The sequence below is a fragment of the Merops nubicus genome, unplaced genomic scaffold (assembly GCF_000691845.1).
Source record: "Merops nubicus isolate BGI_N331 unplaced genomic scaffold, ASM69184v1 scaffold18632, whole genome shotgun sequence".
NCBI lineage: Eukaryota > Metazoa > Chordata > Aves > Coraciiformes > Meropidae > Merops > Merops nubicus.
The window spans coordinates 15,908-33,676 of record NW_008595820.1 but is presented as its reverse complement, the minus strand read 5'-3'; the positions used below and the strand labels follow the sequence as shown (position 1 = coordinate 33,676).

At 41.9% G+C, this 17,769-nt stretch overlaps 1 protein-coding gene across 1 annotated transcript in view; it reads right to left on the bottom strand.

Moving 5' to 3' along the window:
• Positions 1-16,999, bottom strand: part of AFF4 (AF4/FMR2 family, member 4) — a 30,230-nt gene extending 13,231 nt beyond the window's left edge. The window contains exons 1-10 of the mRNA XM_008936201.1: positions 16,877-16,999; positions 14,669-15,454; positions 13,064-13,108; positions 12,031-12,117; positions 6,883-6,919; positions 5,317-5,365; positions 3,611-3,665; positions 2,376-2,413; positions 1,861-2,023; positions 433-1,347 (exon numbers count right to left, since the gene is read on the bottom strand). Of these exons, the coding sequence (XP_008934449.1) occupies positions 433-1,347; positions 1,861-2,023; positions 2,376-2,413; positions 3,611-3,665; positions 5,317-5,365; positions 6,883-6,919; positions 12,031-12,117; positions 13,064-13,108; positions 14,669-15,454; positions 16,877-16,999 (2,298 nt within the window). The remainder of the gene's footprint in view (positions 1-432; positions 1,348-1,860; positions 2,024-2,375; positions 2,414-3,610; positions 3,666-5,316; positions 5,366-6,882; positions 6,920-12,030; positions 12,118-13,063; positions 13,109-14,668; positions 15,455-16,876) is intronic.
• Positions 17,000-17,769: the final 770 nt, after the last annotated feature.

Sequence of the window (17,769 nt, the reverse complement as noted above, 5' to 3'; positions counted from 1 at the left end):
CACCACGTTGAGGAGCTCATCCAGCTGCAGACTGCCTTTTTTTTGGGGGCCAGGTGAATTTTCCATTGGCTCAGCTGCCTGAGCTGGCCTGCAGTGCAACAGGGGCTGGTGCCAAATCAAGTGGAGGCATGAGAGGGCAGGAGTAGAGGTAGAAGAGCTGTGGTGCCTCCATGGGCTCTAGCCACACTCCTAACACCCCCACAGCTGCAACCTTCTCCCTTCCCCCTCACTCCCCAGGAAAATCTCAGGAGTCTACTGGAACAGCAGAGGGATGCTCAGAGTGTCCCACACCAAAGAGCTACCCAGAGTTATCTCCTAAATTGCCCAGAGTCACCACTGTGGGGTAGGACCTCAGCTGCTGGGTTACATGCTTTGCCACCAGTAGCAACCCACTAAGGGGCTGGGACAAATCTCTCTCTACAAAATCATCACCTTGTGTTTCCTTTTGCCTTTTGTTGAACTCTTGTCAGACGGCTGCTTCTGGGATTCTCTCGTGTGCTTCTCAGGCACGGTTTTCTTTTCCACTTTGGGTGCATCAGCATCCTTATAAGGCTTCCCTGGTATTCTTGATAAGAGGCTCAGGTCAATCTTCACAATAAGTGGGTACCTTTCATCAGGATCACTGAGTGGTGAAAGAAGCTCTTTCTCTTCCATAGGAGAGAACATTCTTTGCCGAAAAAAGCTGTCATCCTCCTCCATGGAAGATTTAACAGGAGTCCTATTGCTCTCAGAGTATTTGGGTGTTTGTGATGAAGGAGGCAGGCTCTCGTTTTCATCTGAATCAGAGGATGAGGTATCTGTTTCTATGAATTCCCTGGATTTCTGGGCAGTTTTGCTCGAAGCCTTGTATTTCTTCTTCTCCGTTGTAGGCCGAGGGGAAGATTTGGGCTCTTTCTTTATATTGGGTTTCCTGGAGCCTTTTGTGGCTGCCTTATGCCTGTTGGAAGGGATATTTGTCGCCATGTCTACTGGGGTTTCACTTTCTATTTTAAGACCTCCTCTAGGCTCTTCAACAGATGTTTTCTCTGCTTTCTTGGGCTGCTTTTTACCTACAGTCCTCCTCTGTGTTGAGCTGTCACTCTGGGCAGGTGATTTCTGCCTGCCACGGCTGCTCTCCGAGCCCTTCTGGGTGGGTTTGGAATCTCTCCCCGGTGTGGAAGAAATGGAATCCTTGGATCCACTCTGGTCAGTGTACCCACCCCCTGGCCCCTGATCCCGGCCCTCTTTTTTGTAGCCTTGGGAGGATGGGATATTGCTGTCCACAGAAGAAGCTGGTGACACTTTATGGGAATTAACTTTGTTCAACCAGTTATCCAGCTGCCACTTGTTTGTTGGTGGTGGCTCTGGCTAAAAGCAAATTAGGAAAAATAGTATTAGATAAAATATTTCACACTTCTCCCATCTTTCCCCTGGGACAGCTGTATTATACTGCATGCTTAAGCAAGTGGTACACCAAAAAAAACCTGAGCTAAAGAATGAAATACAGACTGATGAACACAGGTACAACTAACAGGTCTCATTTTTCCTTCAGGCAGAGCAGCTGCCATCAGCAGGCAATATTTGCTGCCACAGCTTTCCCCACTAAAAGCCTGCAGTTACCATTAACTTCTGCTCTCCAACAGATAATTGGTGGTAAAAAACACCTCAAATCCAACCACCAAGTGTGTGCTTATATAGCAAATGGTTATCACCTCCCATTACAGGTACTCCAGCAGAAGAACAGTCCAGCTTGAAAATGATCCCACGCTTGTCAGGCTATTTTTTTTTTTAAAGCAGATTGAGAATTTATCTTTTCTGCTTTTAAAACTCATGATTAATGCCAAGCTAATGAGGACAGCCCAAGTCCATGTCAAACCCTACCTCGGGGGACGCACTCTGTGAGGGTTCATTAGCTTCACTATCACTGGAACTGCTTTCACTTTCAGAGTCAGATCCTGAACTGCTTTCAGATCCACTGTGGCTGCTGGAGTCATCCCTGGAGTTATCTGCTCCTTCACTGTTATGCTGTGAAGGTTCAGAATTACTGAAAACAAAAATGAGGAGAAATGAACAAATATTAATCAAGGCACAAATATATCCTAGAAGTAACTTCATCAGAAAGAATAAAATGCAGTATTTTAAATATTTTTTACTAGAAAAATCAACATAACCAAACACAGTTCACCCTGGAAACAAACAACAGCCTTTGTTTTCCCCCCCTCTTCCTAAAGAGGCTGGTATAATTTGCAGGATATATGCTATTTAATCACTGATTAAATTCTCATCACCTTTTGTTTTAACCAAAGACAGATATGAATTTTAGAAATGAGATCAGGTGCTGACTGGGCTGCCCCTCACCACTGCCCTGGCTGTGCTGCAGCCCCCCCAGTGCCTACCTTCCAGGTGTGCTCCTGGGCACTGTCTTATCGCAGTCCTGCAATGAAGAGAAAGAGCATGAAGCTTCTACAAGTTACTTTAGGACTGTATATACAATTCAGTTGCAAAACATCAATTTAGAGCTTTTAAATTTTAAAATTTATTTAGCCTGAAGAGCAGCTTAATTCAGTACTTGAGCAGTTTAAATTTGTCTATGTTTTGTCTTTTGTCTGTGTTTATTTTCACTAAGTTTTCACCACAAATCTATTATCACAGAATCCTATATCTTCTGACTACAGTTCTAAGAGCCCCTGCTTCCACTGCTTGCTAATACCACGTTTCCATCTTTTTGAATCAAATAATTCAACATTTCACATTGCTACTCCTAAGATGCCCAGAGTACCAGGAGTTCACTGACTCAATGTACTGTCTCCAAGTTTTCCACATGAAGAAAATCAAGTACCAGAACTGGAACAGGAAGAAAAGAATCATAAGACAAGTGTGGATTACTGCTGGGTAGCACAGACCCTCCAGGTATTTCTCATTTGACATGCTAAATGCCACTTCTGGCAGAAGCTGCACAAAGATAACATTGGCAAAGAGGAAAAAAGAGAAGTGCTGCTGTCCTCCCAGTTACAGACACAGCAAATCTTATCATCCCAACACAGTCCCAAGCCACTAGTGTGCAGAGACATTCACACCATGAACCCTTCAGCCAGAATGGCAGAACATGGAGGGTTCAATCTTTAAGATGAGCCATTACATGCACTTTAAAGTACACTATGGCTGCTTTATCTTCAGAGAAAGCCCACCTGAAATCAGCAAAATGTGATTTTCCAGATAAAATCTTAGTGTTTTCACAAAACAGTTCTCCCCAAGCTTACATTTAGGAATACTTGAGGTTTGTCTAAAAACATTCAATTTAATTTGATTCTTAATCATAAATCTCTCTCAATCTGCCCAGTTTGCTGCTGGAACATCCACCACTGCTGGAGGTCAGAGAAAGCCCACCTCAAATCAGCAAAATGTGATTTTCCAGATAAAATCTTAGTGTTTTCACAAAACAGTTCTCCCCAAGTTTACATTTAGGAATACTTGAGGTTTGTCTAAAAACATTCAATTTCATTTTTGATTCTTAATCATAAATCTCTTCTCAAGCTGCCCAGTTTGCTGCTGGAACATCCACCACTGCTGGAGGACTGAGCTGTGAACACATCCAGTGGGTTATTCAGGAGCTCCCATGGGATGAACATACCTGCTCTCCATCGCTGTCTTCACTGCTGCTCAGTTTTAAGTCATCTTTCAACATACTAAGTAAAAGGGAGAAAGTGAGACAAGTTTTTCCACGTACTTTAATTACTCTGAAAGCCTTCTTCTATATTTCAACATGCTATTGTTTATACTACCAAGTAGGCTGCGTGGGTGAAATCCACAAGATGCCATTCTAATATTTCATGTTCAAGAATGGTGAGTTAAATCATTCTTTCAAGAATAAGGATTCTAGTACTTTGACTCCTTAGTCCATTCAAATTTAGACAGGAAATGTGACACAATTTACTACTGCAGGAAGAGCTAACGTGTCTATTCAACTCCTAACACACCATGGCCAAGAACACCATGCTAAATGGAGTCAAGAAAGCTCACACCAGTGGCTGTTTCCTGCCTCATGGCAACAGAGCAACTGCTCTAAGCCATCTTTATTTCATTATTAGGCAAAGACATAGTTATTTATGATAGTCATACATACTATTTCACAATATTGCAAGTATGTGAACACACACTGAAAACAGAGCAGGGTAAGGGCCCTTTGTGCTTGTTGAAAAACAGCTTTTGAGTATAAAAAATAAAACATCTTACTCTGTCTGGTTCGATTCACATCTGGAGAAAGAAAAAAAAAAGAGAGAATTAAAAGTTTAACACTTCTGAGTTTCACAGTATAGCTGCTCTACTGATGATCTGCAGAGAAACACCAACCTCTAGGACCCAGTTCCTGAAAGATTTTTCATTGCTATCCTTATAACAAAAGATGCATTTATCTCCTTTTTTCACCAGATTACAGGCAATTTTTAACTACATGGTTTTGGGACACTTACTGTAAGTCTATAATAATTTGGGGGTGTGTGTCTTTCCTTTTTGTTCCATTCCCTTCCCAAAGGTCACATGCTTCTTAATCTTGCTAGCATGCACACAGACAAGCAGAAGAACTAGACTTTTATTTTGTGACTGCATCTCAACAAATGTGAACTTAGAACAAGTTTTCAGAACCTACAACCACTTTCATTAAACATACAGTCAGCTGGTAAACCTTTATTTTCACAGCCTTATTTGTTTGGAAACAGTTTTGTAACAGCATATAATTGATTTTCAGGTATGAGAAAGGTGGGCTACACCCATCTAGAATATTCCAGTTGCTTCTTGTTTGTTTTTCCACTTGCACCACTGACAACATAAAATGTTTGGTCTGTGTGCATAACTTAATAGAAATATTTGTCTGTAGTTAAAAGACCAAGGAGAACAAACTTCACTAGACCCCAAACACAGTTTGTCTCCCCCAGCACAACAGGGTTTCCTTTTCTGCCTCTCTGTGCAGCTGCCACAAGCTGCTCCCAGCTGCCAGCGCTGTGGTGCACGTTTGATAAGTCCTGTCCCATCCTGCCTCCTCCTATCTGCCAACACCCTTCTGGCTCACAAGCCAATTCCCAAGAGTCCAAACTCCTGCACACCTATCCTGAGACCTGACAAGGGAACAGGGGGACAGAAAGGCAGCACAGGGTATTTGTTACTCATTGCAGTGTGTCCCAGAGAACAGCTGCTTGAAGATGATCTCCTTTTTCTGCCAGTCAAGGAGAACAATACTAATGACTCTGTGCAAGAACTCACAGGTTCTAGTAAAAAAAAAAGGGCTCTTTTCCAAATCTCTTAAACTATTGTTTGAAAAATGTTTTCTCAACGCCCACTTACGATTTGGATTGGTGACCATTGGATGGTTTTGATGAAGGATTGTATCGTTCTAGAAGAAGAAAAAGAGAAATGCAGTTGGAGACTCAGCTGTTGAACCAAGTCATGCCAAAGCTGCCCCAAGAACAGTCTGAGATAGACCAAGAAAGGCTGAATAATCAGGAGAAAGCCACAACTAGCTGATGCCAGGTACAGTCTCCCACTGGCTGCAGAACTGAATGGGTGAGAGACTAAACCCTAAATGCAGCAAATAATTTAATCAACAACAAAAAAAGTCATTTATATCATTGCCTTTTAAACCAATACACACTGAATTTGTTATTAATGGTATGAAAAATGGTTTTACTTCTATCAAGATTCATCTGTTGCCTTCTGCATGCAGGATATGGGACAGGCCAGCCTGTCAAGCTGGCTTGTTCCAGCATCCCAACATAGCTTTTTAACAGATCTGCAATCTTTTGATCCAGCAACCCAAGTCAGAAACCAGTTCTTACAACAGGAATACACACTGATACAACCTGGTTTGCAGTCTGGGAGACTTTTCCTTCCCTTTTCTTCAATTCTGGCAAAGAGCTAAGCCCGATTCAACAGAACCAGGAACTGAGGCTGTTAAAAGCTTCCCCAAAAATTCAAACAGGAGTTAAAAACTGGTTCTGTGTTTTGACTAACCTTGCCTCTCCACTTCCACACCTAGAGATCAGTTACTACCTGAACATAAAAGTCTACAATTTCTACAATTTAGCATTATGGAATTAAGTTTCCATTTGTTTCCTTAATTGCCCACTGTATCAGGTATTTAGATTAAGCTGCTTGTGGATATCTAAGAATAAACCATTCTCCTTTTACTACTTAATGTGTTTAATCACTTCAAGAGGGAGTGGCAAGACTTTTGAAAGGTAACAGCAAAAATCTAATTCAATTTTACTTGGCATGTTACCTGTGTTCATCTAGAAATTTCAGAATTATTCAAAACAATGATACAGTTAAAGAGAAAGAAAAAGCTGCTTTTGGCTAAGATCTGTACATGCATTCTAGGACAAGAAATTCAAGGGCATTATTATATTAGATTGCTATATGAGTTTAGCCAGTTCTCTCTCTTGATTTTAAAATGACAAAGTGAAAATGAAGAGGGAAACTGCAATGTGCTGCTTCTATTGAAATACAAACACAAGCACTATATTGGTTTCTAGTATGTCCCCAAGCAAGGAGTTGGGTTTTTTACAGGGTGTTTTGTTCTACTACTCAGTTATTTCCAATTAGACAAACAAAGGAGGTATTTTTTCAAGAATTAGAAAATGTGACAGAATAAAAATGCTTCTTTTTTCCTAGAAGATACTACCAACCTTAACAGCTTGGTCTGAACTTTCTAGATCTCAAGAAGAAATGCTAAAAAAAAAATCAAGCACTTGTTTTATAGGTTAAAACTTGAGAAAGGACAGAAAATCTTAACTCAGACTCCATCCTGTTACCAGTTTGGAAGATCTCTAAGAAGCACAACATCTGAAGAGATATTAAGAATACCAAATCACAAGAACATTACACAGATTACAGGAAGTTTGATACACTTACTCTGTTCTCCAGTGCCAAAACTGGACTGTTGAGACTCCTAGGGGAATAAAAGATCACAAGTGTTTTTTTCACTGGGAATTTTAACATATCAAACCCCATGATTTAAAGGAGAAATGCTTTCCACTTAAAGGATGGCAGCTAACTTAAGCACACACACAAAAAAACCCAAAACAACCAACAAAAAAAACCACTCAACAAATCCAAAAAGAGTGGCTGTCTGTCTGGGCCCCAGCTCCACATGCCTCTGCCCAAGCTCAGCTCTCCCCCTGGCTTGGCTTTAAGAAGGGCCATGTGGAGTTACACCACATGATAGCTGGAACTCCAAAAGCCCTACTGCCATAAATCCTGTCTTCAGGTGTGTTTAGCATGGGAAGGAATCATTCAGTATGTTTTTACTTTCTTTATCCATGGAAAAGCTTTGCTGCTGGTTTTGTGTGTTGTCATTCAAAGTCTTTTCTTCCTCAGACACATAACAGCACCATGGTGGACAAGCAATGAGTATTAGCAACAACTTATCAATAAAAACCCCATATTTCAGCAACACAAGAGCCCAAGAGACAATGAAACAAGATCTGACCCTGAGTCCCTGGTACATGCAGTTGGCCAACACATCATTCCTCCCCCCAACAGCCAGATCTTTGTGCAATCAGATAATTTACTTATGCAAAACCCAATGAACAACAATACACAGCTTCCTCTGATACATGATTCTGCTACCTACAAATCTAGGTGTGAAAGATGAAGCCTTGCAAATTTTAGCCCTTGCATAACCTTCAGTATTCCCTTTCCAGAAAAATGAATTGTGCCTCCCAAGACATAGCAGATTGAGGTTTTGAAACCTTACAATATTATTTTACCAAACAAATACACAGAGGCTACTGAGTGACTGAAAAGCTACTTCTGGACTAGAGTGACATTTACAATAGGACCTTCCTGACCTCATTTTAAAATGAGGACAAATGTTGGCCCCATAAATAAAAACTGCAAATATCTGACTCAAAAAATAAAGTTATATATACACACACACACACATTTTACTTCAATGCTCTGGCCATGGGCAAACCAGAATTACAATCCAACAATGAATTCCAGGGGTTTTGGATATATCTGTGAAGCACTTCTGCCAAATAACCAGGTCAGTGATGGGCAGCAGTTCTACACACAAATTTAAAAATCTCATTTTTTTTAAAGGCACAAAAGATTTCCATAGCAAAGCACACTTAGATCTTTCTCATCTCCCTGAACTTTTATTTCAAAAGTGAAAGCCATTGCAGTAATGCACTGAATGAGTATTTGGCTGATAGGGAACTTAATAAGGAACTTGGAAAGTGTTTCAAATGCCTCTAATGGAAAGACTGGAAGAGACAATAAAAATAAAATTAACCTATGTTTAAAATGCAAAGCAAAGCTGGAGAGAAAGCTTGTGACTTCAAAAGAAAACAAGAGCTTCACTTCCTTCAAAATACAAACTGATTTTTATCTTTCAGGTGACTGTGAGGAATGCAAGTGTGATTCCCTGCCTGCCTTCCTCCAGGGTCAGCTTGCACAGGCTGACAAACTGTGTTATCAAACCAGAAATCTGGAGACTGCACAGTAACCAAACACCACATCCACAGAGGGGCTGTGCCAGGGTGGGCACAGGATGAGGAACTGGCACTCCTTCTCACCAGCACTCCTGTCACAAATTCTGCAGAAAGCACCTGCCCCTCTGCTCACTTCAGCCAACTTCCTATTTCTAAGGCACAGTGCACTCTTTCAGTTAAGTTAACACCACTTTAATGAGGTGTTATGTTTAAATGTGCAACTTTTTCCAACTCTCTTGCCTTCTATTTTGTATTTAAAAAGACATTATTGAAGAAATTCAGGGTTTTTTTTAAAAAAAAAGGCTATACTTTCAACTCCAAAGTTCTTCACAGAAGTATCTTCTAAAGGTCTACTTCAGAAAGAAGAAATTCAAAACAACTTAAAAGGAAGGAAACCCTTTTAACCAAAGTGTAATAGACTACTGAGATTAGATAGTGAACACACTCAAGCAGGAAACAAAAATTGCAGCTTGTACTCAGACACAGAAACCATGGAGAGAAGAACCCCCACCATCTGGACAGAATGGCCTTGGGTACCAAGGCCACATCTGCAGGCTACCAGCTTCACTGCAGCCTCTGTTGTGCTGAATGGGACCATTTCTTCATTGGAAGTTTGAAATCTCAGGTCAGGTCTCCTTTATATTTGTCTCCCAGCAGAGGAAGGCCCTGACTGCTGCCATTCCTGGTAACTCCAGCACAGGGCAGATGCTGAACACACCTGGAGGCAGAACTCACCTCCCTGGAGATGCCTCGAGGTCCCCACACAGGTAGGTGGGTACAGAAACTGCCAATGCTCTCCCAGGGCTTTGACACGAGGAACTTTCACCCTCCAACAACCAGCTGGGATTTTTTAAATGATTTTACAAACACACCAGTATTTTGGAGTTTTTTGACTGCAAGCCCACGGCTTTAAAAAGTGACACAGGATAAAATTATAGAGTGTTAGGTCAGGGGATAACATTTCTTATCAAGACTTGGGAATCTGCATTTTTTTCATAGTATCCATAAAACTTTCCCTGACCTATTTTCATGAAGTTTTATCATCTCATTCAAAGACTTCCTGATAATTATTAGATATATTTATAGTAAATGCAGAGAGGCCCTGGTGAGGAGTCTGGGTCCCTTCAAGCTACTCACTGTCTATACACAAGGAGAATCATTTCACTCCAACTGTCTCACAAATAAAATTGTCTGTCCACCAAATGAAGCTTAATTTTATGTGTGCAGGCAAAACATACCAAACTTCTGCACACAAGAGGAATGCCAGGAAACACTGCAGCATATTACTTGTAAACACTGAGCACAGTATTAAAGAGGATGAGCCTTCCTCAGTGGTACTGCTTGATCAAAGTAAACCACTGTTTTGTTTTGTTTTCTGAATTCTGCCCTGGGTCCAGACTGCACAAGCCTATGGCTCACTAACTCGCTGGAATTCTGCAGAGATGCTGCTGCCAAGAATGACAGGGGAGAAGGCAGAGGAAATTATAGGCTTTGGATGCAGAGAGAGAATTTGACAAAGTTCCATGGCTAAGATGTGCAGCCACAAAATAAAAAAAAGCTGGCAAAAAGTCAAAAGACTCAAGAGCAGCCATAAATGGAATTTTTTTGCAAACTGAGCAAAGAAACACAATCCAGGTTGATCGGTTCAAGAAACCACAACCCACCTTTTGTGCTCAAACATCAAGACTGTGCAATCTCACACAGTTTCCCTCTGCGTCACAAAGCCACATGTGCTTCTGCACACCTCCTTTCTTCCCAAACTGAGTCAAATCCAGAAACAAGCACCTCCAGCAAACCCACACTCAGCTGGGCTCAAATGTGTGCGAAGGGAAAACATCTCCCCAAAGGTTCAGGAATAAGGACTTCTGTTGATGAGGAAAAGTCTGGAATTTCTTTCTTTACAATAAAAGGTAAGAATTATTTCCAGGTTCACAGTTTCATATAACAAATAAACCCTGACTGAAAGGAATATATGTAAGATTAATATTGACCTAATGTTAAGAAAATAGCTGACAAGATTTATTTCCAGACATGCCTTCAAAAGTAAAGCTGAGAACTGCACAGTGTGTTCTGCCTCTTCAGCTCACTGGAGAGAAGCAACCAAGACACAGGGAGAACACACAGCACAGAGGGCGACCACCACAGGATTGCCAAAAGCTCTGGGATATTCAGCCAGGGTGAGAACCTGAACTGTTTAACTCTGCACCAGTCTGCAGGAGTTTTGTGGATATGTGCTTACAACGTGGGACCTGGAAACTTGGGCCAAAAGAAGGGGATGTCAAAGCACTCGCAAGACAATCTGTTTAGACAGAATATAATCAGAGACCTCAGTGAGAAAATCTGTTCAAAATACTCCTGTGAACTGTTTTGGTTTGGGAACAGCTTGGATCAAACAGGAAGCTGATAGCAGCAAGCAGTGCTCTAGGACAGCAGTCTGGTCAGGAAAAGGGGAGTCTTAATTACTATGAAGGTAAGAAGAACAACAGCATTATTTCTTCACTCTGAAGTGATGCCAAATTCAGGGTGGAATACCCCAATCTGTTTCAGAGATATGTTGAGTCTGAAGAAAAATTATATTGTTGATTTAAATCTTTTACTGGTAAACAGTAGACAGAGGAAACAAAACCTGAATTCTTGAATGACTCAGCCACCTATCGCAAGCTGAACGGTGCTTGCTGAAGTTGCTGCCCACAGCTATCTACCCAGCCTATCTCCAGCCTGCCTACCCACCAGCTTCCACAGCACCCATCCTGCAGAGCTGTATTTCCAGCCAGACAATCACCAGCACCAGTTTTCCTTGAAACCCTGCAGCTGGGGCTGCCAGGACCAGCCTGGGGGGAGGGAGCAAGCAGCTGAGAGCAGAACTCCTTTCCCCGAGGTGTCAGCTCAAGCAGGTCTCCTGTGCTACCAACAGCAGCAGAGCACGATTGATTTCTCTCCAGAATTAATAACTACTGAAGCATTGACACTATTAAGTACAGGGGAGGTTGGGAAGAGGATCTATTGGAACAAGCAAGCTGAAAATTTCTTCAGCAAAACATCTGAATTTTATTTTTTTTTTAAAACTGAAAATGTAAGATCTAATAGAACTATTAATGGACTTCAAAACTATGAGGAGAACACAGTTCGTGCAGAAAAGGGAAAGTACATTTAAATTTCCTAGCATTTACCAGCCAGCCTCAAGCACTCTGCTAGATGGAGGTAAACACTACACTTGGTTGTTTCTACACAAAATGATCCAAAGTGTTTCCCTCGTAGAGAAAACAGCCCAGTGGCATTTTCAAGCTTCAGAAGTATCCTGAAGGTTTGAATTTATGAAACAAAAAATGAAAGTTATATTACAGACAGCTTTGCAGACTCCTGTTCCTGTAAATCAGAGGAAAAATGATTACATTCTTCATAGGGCTGCTGCTGACAAATGTTGTTGTGAAGCAAGATAAAGAGATACAAAGCACTGAAACAAACCCAGAACTCTAGAGAATTGAATTTAAAAGAGCTCCAAAATCCTGATCTTTAATAGGAGTTTCTCTTTCAACAGCATTCAGTATTTGACTACAGCACTGACCTTTGTTGGAAAAGGAAATTTTGAGGGTTCAGTTTTGCATGGGGTATGGATAGCAGTCAGTGGAGGAGGCCAGGAATGGGTCATCTCCTATAACCAGAACAAAAATCATCAACAAAATTAAAGCAAAGATTTCAAGTTACAGTCTGGATTCAAATGTTAACCGTGCCTCTCAATTTTCAGTTCATTGTCCACACTTCACTAAGTTTTATATCCAAATCTTAATTTCCCAAATGCATAACAAAGATTTTACACACAGACCTAAATCTTAAACTGTTACCCAGGAGAACAGACATAATAACAGGCAGAAAGGCATAAATCAACAAAATTGGTTTCCCTGATCATAAACTATAGTAGAAGTCAGAGTCTGATCATTTCAGTCTCTGAAGAGCATGTGTAGGATACAATGGTAGAAAAAAGAATCCTAGGAAAGAAAAGCCTATAAAGTTTGAGAATAAGGGGAAAAATCCAACACCAGAAGCTGGAAAGTGCCTTGTATTGTCTCAGAGCACCTCCAACAGCCCCAGAGTACTGCAGGTCAGAGGCCATGGAACTGCTCAAGGGGAATCTGATCACTCTTTTGTGACAGCACACATATGAGCATGGGAACACAGGAGGAGGAACAAGATGTGACAAAATAACCTAGGTAGAAGAGAAGGGGAAGTTCTGCCCTGGGGTAGCAAAAAAGTTACAATCTAAAAAGATACCAGAATGCAAGGAGTGTATTTTGGTGGAAAAAAGGGGTAGTTGTGGTTCAGTTAACAGGGAGGTGTCCTACAAGAGCAGCTCTGCAGTGAGGCCGTGCAGGAGATGATGTGCACACCCAGCAATGCCCTGTGCCCACCTCACACACAGCTCTGCCCCACATTTCCCCCAGTCTACCTGCACTGGTGGAGTGACTGAAGAAACCCCCTGCAAAAACCTGCAGCCAAGGTGGTTTAAAAGGCACTCATCACCTGCAGAGTACTTTCCACTGCCTTAGCAATGTTTGTATTCCCAACAAAGAAGTCATGAACATAAAGCACAGAGAACTTACTTTTAGAATTTCATCCACACAGCTCACATCACCAGATGCTGATGCCTACAAATCAAAACTCAGGATTAACATCTCCAAAAGCAAATTTCCTGTCAAAGATCCCAGGGCTAGAAACAGTTAAAAAGGAACTTCCACCCCTGTCATGATTCATATGGACTCTATGTAGGTACAAACAAGAGCTTGCTCATTCTTTTCAGCAACATTAATTTTAATAACTGATAGATCCATATTTTTATGCTGTGAGTCACATCCAGTTATGAAAAGCAAATACATGAGATCTATGGAACTGTGACAATAATATCTTACTTTTCACTTGACAGTTAAAGTGATCATAGGCAGTCAGTGACATTAAGAACTTGTAGAGAGAGAAGAGAGAGATTTGGAGCTTTCAGTCATTTCCTGGAAGAAGCCATTGGATCCTATCTGAATTCAAATGCATGACTGTGAATGCACATTAATGACAAACTGCATTATGAAGTAAAACATACAATACAGCATGAATCTGGAAACAGCAATAATCATACAACTAGGAGTCTTCTGCATCCCTGATTGCTACAAAAGAAAGGAAGCAAAGCTCCTAAACAATTTGCTGCATCAGCATGTCAAGTCTTCACAAATAAGAAAATAATTTACCTAATGCACATTAATGACAAACTGCATTATGAAGTAAAACATACAATACAGCATGAATCTGGAAACAGCAATAATCATACAACTAGGAGTCTTCTGCATCCCTGATTGCTACAAAAGAAAGGAAGCAAAGCTCCTAAACAATTTGCTGCATCAGCATCAGTGTGTCAAGTTTTCACAAATAAGAAAACAATTTACCTTCTAATTTCCTTACCTGTGTCCTGGATCTTATCTTGCTGTTTGTTGAAACCCCAGGAACAAAAGCTGTCCTCTAGTTACCACAACTCGAGCAGTTTAACAGGAGATGCAATGACATTTTAGCATTAAGGAGCTCTCCTTGGAAGTGAGCTGTAATCACTCAGTCCCCTAACGAGTCAAGAATTATCAAACTACTAGAAGTTGTTAACTCAGTAGCTTTTTGTATCCAGCATAACTGGAAAAAGTTCTGTGCCCTGTTCAATTTCGAGTGCTTTAGGGTTAGCTTATTTTACCTAGGTGAAGGTATAATAATCACATCTAGTAATTGCTGCACACTTCAAAAGGAAATCTGATATATGCAGATAGTATCACTGCTCTATGACAACACGGGTCCCAGTAATAACAATATATGTATCTAGCTTGTCAAAACATTTGTGAGTATCCTGGTATTTCACTAACTTCTGACTAGAGAAATACTCTGAAAATCAGCCCCTCTGGGTTAAGCCAGCCTTTCTGAAGGTCTCATAGCCTTTCTTTAATAAAAAACACAGTAGCCACACAGAAGAAGAAGAAAAAAATAGAATAGCTTGTGCACAGTCCCCATTTAAAACACAGCTCTTCACCACATCAGTTTAAGACATTTTGTGTAACAAAAAACACAAGAGTGTTTACTAAAAACTCAATTTTGGTTACGTAGATTGGGATTTTACAGAAGCTGGAATATCCCAGCCCAATGGGACTCACATTTAGGAAGCCAGGAAAGATGCAGGCACTTACATCCAGTGGTTGAGAGGGTATTTTCAGCTTGGTTAGATGTGCTTTGCTGCTCGGCTTCAGCTCGTTCACGCTGCTGCTGTGAGTCTGACTGCTGTAGTGTTCAGAGGAGAGCTTTGGTTCCATGGACTCCTGCCCGTCCATCGGCCTGACGTACGCCGTGGGTTTCTGCAACATGGAGCTGGACTTGGACATTAGTGAGGGTGGGAAAGACTGATTAGAGTGTTGTCCACTTGAAAACGAGGGTACACGGGAGGGAGAGTCCCAGTTGGCATCAGGATCCCGGGGAGATTTGGAACGTTGGTGTTCTTTGCTGTGGTGATCGTTTCCATGAGACCTGGAATGGCCGGAGCTCAGTGAAGACACAGCAGGGGGTTTGCCAGGGCTGGAAGAACGGCCTTTGGAGTGCTCGGATCCATGCTGGCTCTTTTTGCGGCTGCCGCCGTACAAGTCACGGTCGTGCCTCTGGCCACCACTGCTGGAGTTATTGCCACTGCCACGCTGGCCACCGTGCCCGCTCGGCAAGCCCGAGGACCGCTTCTGGGACTGGGAGGAAGTGCTGGGTGCTGGTCCTACAGGAGTCCATTTGCTGCTCTGGTGCGAGCTGCTGCTGTGCCTCTGATCACCAAAGAAACTTTGGTTGGACTTCTCGTCCGGCGCTGACGGGACGGTCGGTTTGGGGATTGCAACGAGCTTTTGGAGAGATCTGTCTCCTATAAGATCCGTCATCTCATCATAATTACCAAGCATGCTCTGAATACGACTAGACAATTTGTCTTCTTTGCTGGTCTGTGAAAGCAATTTTTAAAAATAATGCTTTAAAAGCCGTAACTTCGCTTTCAGTTAATAGACTTGACAACTCCTGCAGCTGATCTGAATTTCAGGGCTAAGATCACGGCTAGGATCCGTGTCTTTTTTGCCACTGTTTCCAATTCCCAATTCTAGTGCTCAAAGCAGTAATTTAACTTGTTGAAGCGTAAGGACAAGATGCATTTCAGCAGCAGGAAGAGCTGAAAGGGCACTAATCAGTGCTTCCAACCCAGCACTGGGGAGCTGAATGCAAGCTTCAATACTGTAGATGCTTACTAACATCTTAAAGATTATTTTTCTAATATAGAATGGATTAGCCCTAAAAGGTTTTAATTAACAGTATAATAAAATCAACTTAACCTCACCACCGTATGTAATTTTTAATTGGTATTTATGCTGGCATAATTTTTGTTGCCAACAAGATTACACCTAAGAAAAGGGTTCTTCCTTACTTAACCAGCTTGTTTTCACAGCAGATACACTGCACCACTTCCCATGCATCCCAGGCAGCTTTAGTTCACTTCACCCATGTGGGATTTGGTTATCAACCACAGTAAAGTGGAATAACAAGCCAGGAATAAAAAAAAAAGAAAAAGGTCTCTCAACTTTCCTCCTGCAGGAGAAAAAAAAAAAAAAAGAAAAAGTCTCTCAACTTTCCTCCTGCAGGAGGACTGTTTTCAGTCACAATGTTTTACTTCTTGCAAACCAGCTGAAATGGTGATAAGGGAACAGCTTTGCTTTCCAAGTGAGTTTTGAGCTACATAATGAAAATCTCGAATGGTTCTTTCTTAGCTCTCCCAGAATCTGGTTATTTATTCCAATTCTGCTCAGCAAATAAACCCAGAAGGATATCCAGCACAGGTTAACAGCTGCACAAGATCATAAACGGAGTTGACTCCTTCAAAACAAACTAAAAAATACAATACAAACAATTGGCATACTAGTTAAAGCTGGTCATTCTATCACATCAGGCATTTCAGTATTTTCAAACTAACCTCCTATTTAAACATTCTCTTTCTGAACTTACCCAGGTCTGGACTACATTGGTTGAAGGCTAGAAAGTTTAGCAACAGGCTAAAACACCCAAACCCCAGCATTCGGGCTGGACACAACGGACAGTTTAATTGTTTTGAGTCACTGTAGCAAAAGCAGAAAACACCAAAACAATTTAGGGTTTTAGCATCCCTTTTCTTGCTCCCACAAAGTGGCTCCTCCTTTGTAAGCATTTTTAAAAGCTGTCAGTATTGCTGGTTAGTCCCTGTCCATCCTTATTTCCAAGCCCTGCTGACATACTTGGGTTGCCGTAAGAGCTGTGGATCTGTGTAAAAACACATTTCAGATGCTCATTTGCCTACGACTTCTGCCATAAAAACTGCATTTGTAGGAACTGCATGAACTCACAACTTTGTAGGGCTCAGCAAAGAGAGGAGAGTTAGGTGGAAAGGCTTCTTCCCCCTGCTGGATCTCCTGGTTCCGCCTTTCCCTTTCTTTCATGCGCAGCACATTCCGGTCTTCACGGTTCATGTTGCTACGGACAAAGAGCAGCAGTTCTGGTGACAGGAGGACAGGAGGGGGGACACGAGTGCACGGCCAGCCCCCCAACCTCCCACAGCACAGCGACCTCAGTCCTGAGCCCTCCACTGACCCCAGCTCCTCAGAGCTGAACAGGAGGGCCCAATCCAGGACACCTCACACTCAGAAGAGCTACAACCCACGAGCTGCAGCGAGCCTCTAACAGGGGAAGTTCATACACTAATAAAAAAAATAAAAATATAAATAAAAATGTACAAGTCCTGAGGCAAGCGACTGTTTCAAACCATCTCACCTGCCTGCATCACTTCGCTACTTCCACCCACGCTGTACAGCTCCCATTCATCTCTAAAATGCTTTTTCTCCTCCACATCCCTCAAACGTCCTCTAATTTTACTCTCCTATTCCCCCACCCATTCAGTGCCTGACTTCTCCTGTAGATTTGGGGTTATTTTTGCTGCTGAGACACCTTTATTGGCACCCATTCTCCCACAGGCTCTGACCTTGAGCTCTGATGTTGTTTCCAGGTCTCCCTTCCTCCCAAAAGACACTTCTACCCAGAGCAGTCCTTTCAGCAGTGACACTGAACCTTTCCCCTTCGACCACACAGTGTTCTCCCTCAGCCAAATGCAGATTAAAATCTGCCCAGCTCTTACAATTTTTACTTCACAGTTTGGTCTTGCCACTGGAGTTAACAGAAATAACGTCAAAGTGTTGCAACAGCAGCAAGTTGGAAAAGGTTCCCTTAGAACTTGATAAAGCAT